The following is a 7,398-nucleotide window of genomic DNA, read 5'->3' on the forward strand; positions in this document are numbered from 1 at the left end:
TGTTTTCTCCCACCCAGCTCGTATTGCTCCCCTGGGGATCAGAGGTGCCTGAGCAGAGACCCAGGCGGGAGGGTCACCCTGGCCACAAACGGGGCGAACCTGGACGCGGGTCCCTGCACAGCAAGCCTTCAGATGTCACCACCACCCAGCCCCGGAGGGACCCCGCCACGACCCCCCCGGAGCTGAGCCGGGATCTCGGGCCACTCAAACCGTGACACTTTGCGTTTGTTTTGAGCCACTACATTCGGGGCTTGTCACCTGCTGTAGATGACTAACACCCAGGGCTTCTTTAAAGACCCGAACACAACATCCCAGTTGGCCTCTGGGGTAACCGCCAAGCCACAGTGACCCCAGCAGATAAAAATGGACACAAACAGCTGCCTTTACGGAGAGCTTCCCAGGCCCTGGAGCTGCTCAAAGACCCGACAAACACCATCTTAGGCAACCTTCAGGGCCACCGTGAAGGAGCCGGTGCATATTTTTACTGCAGCAGAAACATAAAACAGACCCGAAGCTTCAGAAGTCGTAACTCTTGCGTTGCACACCCTGGCCCGTCCACACACCACACTCACTCAGGGCGGAACAAGTCAGCGAATCCCTTAAAGACCACGACCAGGGCCCATGCCAGCCCTCCAGCTCTAAGGGAACCAGAGTCACAGGGACAGGACCCTAGAATGACCAAATGGGGGAAAAGGTCATAAAAGACTGGAAGGCCTCCCCTTTTTTCTCTTTTTTTAAAAGAATCCCATTGCTTTCTCCCCAAATCCAATTTCACATTTACTAACTCTCCTCTCAAGAATTTCAGGACTCCTCAGTTGGCATTATTGGTGAAGAACCCGCCTGCCAATGCAGAAGATGCAAGAGATGTGGGTTTGATCCCTGGGTTGGAAAGATCCCCTGGAGGAGGAAATGGCAACTCACTCCAGTATTCTTGCCTGAAGAATCCCATGGACAGAGAAGCCTGGTGGGCTACAGTCCAAAGGGTCGCAAAGAGTCAGACACGACTGAAGCGACTGAGGCCGCGTGCAAGAATGTCTTCGAATTTCACTCACTTCAATTTCAACTCACTTCCTCTTGGGCTGTTACGTGTGAAGATGAAAAATGCCTCATCAGGAACCTTCCTTATTATGTCCCTTCTCTTCTAAAATGCAAACTTCTTAGACTCCAGAAGGATCTCAACATCATGTGTTACTTTAAAAAAAAAGGGAAGAATCAGGCGAGTGTTTCTGAAGGTCAATGAAGACAGAAGCACCGCTGCACCATCCCTATAACGAGATGCTGCCTGGTTCCTTTCCAGGGTAGAAGGAGAGAATGGGCGTCTTTGGAAAGGAGCCAGGCAGCTCCTCCTCCAGCCTCGCGCCCTCCAGGCAGACCTCAGCTGCTCTGGGAGACACAAATGGATGGTAACTGTTCCCTGCTTGGGAGAGAGAACGTCCCCCATCCCCGTCCTTGCCCCCGCGGGAGAACAGTCTGCCGACTTCCACCTTCACGGGGCCCAGCCCCACAAGGTCACGGGCATCCTGTCTCATCCCCTCAGCGCCTCTGCCAGCACGTGGCTTCATCAGCATTTGTACAGACAGCTATGGTGGCCACAGCACCCGCTGTTTACCCAGTGCTGGGCGGTGGGAAGACGTGGTCACTTGCTGCCTTCCCCCAAGCCTCCACTTCTGACGCCAACTCCAGGGCCCCAGAGAACATCTCAGCAAGAATCCAGACAACCTGCTGGCCCCCAGAGCAGGGATGCCTGGGCTCCTGCGAGGACGGAAACTGCATCGTCCCAGCCGAGGTCCTGAGACCTGCCTATCCAACCCTGGGTGGGACTCCTAAAACTCCTGAACAGTCTGCAGACCGAGGGGCAAGGCTCATGTAACGTGCTCGCAACCTTAGTTGTTTGGTTTCTAAGAGAGAAACGCAGTCCGATCGCGGTGGTATTCATTCAGGAAGTCAGGGCTGGAGATGAGCGGTCCCCATGTCGTGGGCTGGACAATCAGTCTGCTGGGGAAACCAGGATTTCAGAGTCTCTGCTAGAAAAATGCTCAAGGGCGCTGATAGTCACCGCTCCACAGAAGCCTCCTCTTCTCAATCCTGGGCCCCCTGTAGTCCCGGGACCGCTCTCCATGGGTAACTTCCCCTCCAAGCACCCCGCGGGGCCCACCCTCTTCACTGTGTGGCGCCCCTCCCTGTGGCTGCTGATTCTGTTTCCCTGAGCATCTCTGTGTTCCTGCTTCCTTAGTCCTGCTCCATCCCTGACCCTGTGAAGGTGCTGAGGGTTTTCTCTCTTCAGAAGGAGTTGGAGGTGGGGGAGGAGACAAGACTAGAAACGTTCCCTCCCCGGGTTGCCCTGGTCATTTTCTGACACAGAGGGGACCGCTCACCACCACCAGCCACCCCTCACCACTCCCCAGCTTTTCCTCTTAATACCGTCCAAGAGGAAAGAGAAGCAACTCAGAAATCAAGAGTTACTAATTCCCATCCTGGGGCACATTCTTTACCCAAACTGAGGCCCTGGCCGTCTATGTATAAGAAATAAATGGTGAACAGTGATCATACCATGTGGCTTGGAAGCAGCACAAATCCAGCGAAATACGCACAGGAGAAGCCCAAGGTCATAAAGCCACCAGGGGGACCACAGGTACGGAAAAGCACCTCTAAGTTCAACAGCTTGCTGTTGCCTCAAATTACACATCTCACATCCTAAGCGTGGACACACCCAAGCCGCCTGGGAAGCCGAGAAAATCAACAGCTGCCCCCAGACTTCGCTTGAAGAACGGGTGTCCTGGGAAGCCTCGCTTGAAGGCTTGTACCTCTAGTTCCAGTCAGGATGCGAGGACACCCCAGACCCGCTCCTGTGAGGGAGGAGGGTCCGTGTTCATGATGGAGCTCGGGTTAGGGTGGTTTTTCTCTCCTCTCAGAGAGAATAAAGCCACAGAACTGCAGCTAAGAGCTCTGCCCGAGGCCTCCACAGCAGAAAAAGGTGGATACTCGAATCTCTGGTTTTGTTCCTGAAAACAAAGTGCACACACACGCACACACAGGTCTGCACAGACATCATGTCAGAACAAACAGGAAAACAGAAAACTGCTGGCGAGCAGGCCTGTCCATTCCTGGAAGCCCCTTCAGCACACTCAGCCCCAGGCAATCCAGTTTTCTACAAGTCTTCAGGTAGCGGCAGAGACTCAACTGTTTCCATCTCTTGAAAAACTGCTAACAACTTTAGTTTAATGGCATGACAACCAATATTTGTCCCAAAGACATTATTGGAACCTGTTTTCAAGTATATTTCCTTCTCTCTCCTTTTGCCCAATATTTTTTTTAAGAAAATAAAATAAATATAAAAATACATATATATTTTATTTAAAAAATAAATAAGGTTACTGAGAACCTGTTAGCCAAGGGTCTTTCCAACAGGCAGAGAGCAACAAGACCCAAGGTTCCAAAGTCACTCTGGACCCACAGGCCACCAGGGACTGGACACACGGAGACCGTGCCTGGGGGATCTGATTCTTGGTCTGCTCCACTCTGCATGGTCTTCAGACTCCTACCTTCTCTGCACTGTGGTTCTGTCTACAAGGGCCACCAAAAACAAGCACGCTGTGCGCAGCCCCCCTGAGTCTTCGGGGGCTGCTCTGGGTGCCACACGGGACCCCCAAGTTCTGCTGTGAGCCTCTCCCAGCCCTGGGCAGTATCTGCCACCCTTCCTGTAGGGACACCTGAGCCCGAGGGCCTGGTACCTGCTCGGAGCTCAACCATCACTCCTCACTGCGCTCACCATGATAGGAGTCAGTGGAGAGGCCCAGTCCCTAAGGCAGGCAAGAGGCCAAACGAGTTGGAGAAAAGCAGGATTTCATATTCATTCAGAATGCTGAAGGTCACAGGCCCTGGCATTGGCATTCAGCTTTCTCAGGCCCATGAAGGTGGACATTTCGGAGGCGAATGCTGCCTGTGACTCAGGGAGCCAGCAGAGCACAGAGATTAAAAAAACGAAGCTGTCGCAGGGCACCGGGGCTGAGCTCCCTGCGGTCTCCCGCAAATTCCTACTGGCGATTTCGGGTATGGTATGTCTATGCTTCAGTGCTACTCTCTCGATTCGTCCCCCCTCTCCTTCCCCCACTGTGCCCACAAGTCTGTTCTCTGTGTCTCTATTCCTGCCCTGCAATAGGTTCATCCATACCATCTTTCTAGATTCCATATATATGCATTAATATACCATATTCGTTTTTCTCTTTCTGACTTACTTCACTCTGTATACCAGGCTGGGGAGCGAGGTTCAAGAGGGAGGAGATGTATGTGTACCCGTGGCTGATTCATGCTGATGTGCGGCAGAAACCAACATAATATTGTAATTATCCCCCAATTAAAAATAAATAAATTGAAATAAATAAAAGGGAGGGAAAAGAATATGAAGATGGACGAGATAAAATTCAAATCGACTTAACAGTTGTGTGATCTGGAGCAGGGTAGTGAAGTGTAGAGTTTATATAAGGGCAGGTTCCTGACTCCCAAATGTTTCCACAAGGGTTAAATAAATTAATTGTTGGTAAAATGCCCAGCACACCGTCACTGATGAATAAATATGATCCTTGCTCACAGCAGATGTTCATCTTGATTCTGAGCAAGAAGGAAAAGCAGTCAGTTAACATTTCAACAAGCCTATTAATGCTGCTGCAAGCGCTGAACGACTGAGAGTAAAGGGCCAGTTATGATGTTGGACAAAAGAGGTGTGCGGGTCTGACTTACCCCTAAGACCCCAAAGCGCTCAGCCAGGCTCCAGCCGCAAAGAAAGTCGATTTCAAACTTGTGGTTCAGAACGACAATGGCGTTTTCCTTCCCGTACTTGGGGTAGGCGCGGGGGTCCGTGTAGATGACACACTCCGTACCCGACCACCACTCCAGCAGCATCACCAGCTCTGGAACAGAGAGACAGACAGGCCTTTATTTCATGCACCTCTGCGACCAGAGCTCTGGACCCCCGGGACAGGTTGGCACAGCAAGGCTCTGCCTTCCTAGCTGGAAGGGGAAGCAACTTCGAGGGGTCAAATGCAGGATGGTTTCAGCCAAGATCCCAATCCTTGACAGGGTTTAGAAAGAGAAGGAAAAAAAGAAAAAACAGAAGAGAAAACTCCACAAGTCTCCAGGGGAGGAGAGGAAGCTTTGAGAAGGCAAATGACTTGCAATCCTTGATTAAGTACCTTAGGGAAAAGTAAATCCGAAAGCCTGAATCCATGCCCTGGTGTTTACAGAGCTCTGAAGGGCAGCAGGAGGCGAGATACAGAATTATTAACGTTCTACGAAATGACTAATTGGGACACTTATACAATCCATCCAAAGAACACTAAATACCCAATTTTTCTCTCCTGTGAACGATGCTGGAATGTACCAGGAATGATGAAGCCCTGCGGGGAAATAGCAGCACCTGAAGGGCCAGGATGAATTAGGGTCATTCCCTCGTGGGCCTCAATGAAACTATAAAAACATTTTTAAAAGAGCTTGTGAAAACGGAAAAGTCCTTTTTCGGGCAATAAAGACCAACTTGCCATTTTTTTCTTCAGTGATACCTCTAAATCAGGTGACCAACTCCCCACCTGGTGCCCTGAGGACAAGCCTTTATGGTAGAAATTGTCCAGAAGAACAGCGGAACCTCGGCAATTTCAACTACAGCTAAAGAGCAGCTTTGCACTGGAATGCTACAGTTCAGTGTGTTCAGCAGGTAGGTAGGTGGGTGGCTGAGGGAGCCCTCTGGGAAGGATGGCTTAGTCGCTCAGCTGACTGCCAACATTTTCATAGTGACGCGAACACTGTTATAATAAAGGGTTCTGTGAGCACGCTTAGTCTCCAAGTCATGTCACATTCTTTGTGATCCCATGGACCGTAGCCTGCCAGGCTCCTCTCAGTTCAGTTCAGTTCAGTCGCTCAGTTCTGTCCGACTTTTTGCGACCCCATGAACTGCAGCACGCCAGGCCTCCCGGTCCATCACCAACTCCCAGAGTTTACTCAAACTCGTGTCCATCGAGTTGGTGATGCCATCCAGCCATCTCATCCTCTGTTGTCCCCTTCTCCTTCCGCCTGCAATCTTTCCCAGCATCAGAGTCTTTTCAAATGAGTCAGTTCTTTCCATCAGGTGGCCAAAGCATTAGAGCATCAGCTTCAGCATCAATCCTTCCAATGAACACCCAGGACTGATCTCCTTTAGGATGGACTGGTTGGATCTCCTTGGAGAAGGGAATAGAAAACCATTTCAGTATTCTTGCCTTGAGAACCCCATGAACAGACTCCACTCTCAATGGGATTTTTCATCAAGAATACCAGAATGGGTTGATATTTCCTCCTCCAGGGGATATTCCCAACCCAGGGATTGAACCTGCATCTCTTGTGTCTGCTGCATTGCAGCTGGATTCTTGTACCCACTGAGCCACTGGGGAAGCCCTGTGAAGGACATGCCCCTTTTTATCACCACTTAGAGGTATATGTCGGGCACTCACTCACTCATCACCTGCCCCAGCACATGCACACAGGCATGCCCACACATGCACCCCTGCATGCACAGACACACACACACACACACACACACACACACACACACAAAGCCCAGCCAAGCCTCACAAATAAAAGGCTGGACTTGCTGCCCTTGGAAGTCTCTCTCTCCTTGAGGCTGGAGACCGGCAATGAGGTGCTGGAGCCAGAACTCTCTGGAAGGCACTACAGTCTAGTTTCTAAGCCCGAGCCCTCTGGGGCTTTGGACAGGTGAACCCCGAGGCACCCCAGCCTCCTAATCTTGGAAGGGGTGGCCTCAGGGGCTTTTGTGAGAAGCGATGGGCGTCACATACAACAGGCTCTCTGTGCAGAGCACGTGCCGGGCCCCCAGCAGACCCAGGCTTCACTGCCCACCCGTGTCATCAGAAAACAAACCAGAACACACCCCCTACTGAACACCATAGAGTCTGCCTGTTCCTAGAGCTGAGAAAATGCCGAGCCCCCAGGCAGCTGTCCTCCAGGGGCAGCAAGCCCGGGGGAGCCATCGGGGGAGGGAGGGGGACGGGTCCAACCCGTCCCGGTACCGTTCACGGGGGTGGACAATCCCAGGGCAGAGCCGCATCCAGAGGCCGCCAGGTCAAGTGGGACGGCTCCCGGGACGCCTCCGGCCGCCACCTCCTGAAGGCCTCTCTGGGCCCTGCTGCTCCAAGTCCAGGGCAGGCCGGGCCTGCTTCCACTTGCCCAGTCCCTTCCAGGGTACTCATCGCACCCTGTGACATGGTGCGATGACCCCTTGCCCCCACTACAGGCCACAGGCCCTGCGAGGCACAGACCCTAACCTCAGCCTTTCACCCCAGGACCCAGCACGGTGCGGGCACATGTCTGCTTCCAGCAAACACCGTCTGGTGGCCAGACGTGTGTAGGCAG

The 7,398-nt window shown here is 52.3% G+C and overlaps 1 protein-coding gene across 1 annotated transcript in view; it reads right to left on the bottom strand.

Annotated features, from left to right (window-relative positions):
• Positions 1 to 2,816: 2,816 nt before the first annotated feature.
• LOC104986259 (1-acyl-sn-glycerol-3-phosphate acyltransferase delta-like) overlaps positions 2,817 to 7,398 on the bottom strand; it is a 109,535-nt gene continuing 104,953 nt past the window's right edge. Inside the window, exons 3-4 of the mRNA XM_010836741.1 lie at positions 4,738 to 4,907; positions 2,817 to 3,002 (exon numbers count right to left, since the gene is read on the bottom strand). Coding sequence (XP_010835043.1) covers positions 2,817 to 3,002; positions 4,738 to 4,907 — 356 coding nt within the window. The remainder of the gene's footprint in view (positions 3,003 to 4,737; positions 4,908 to 7,398) is intronic.

This window comes from Bison bison, unplaced genomic scaffold (assembly GCF_000754665.1).
Source record: "Bison bison bison isolate TAMUID 2011002044 unplaced genomic scaffold, Bison_UMD1.0 scf7180017864065, whole genome shotgun sequence".
NCBI lineage: Eukaryota > Metazoa > Chordata > Mammalia > Artiodactyla > Bovidae > Bison > Bison bison.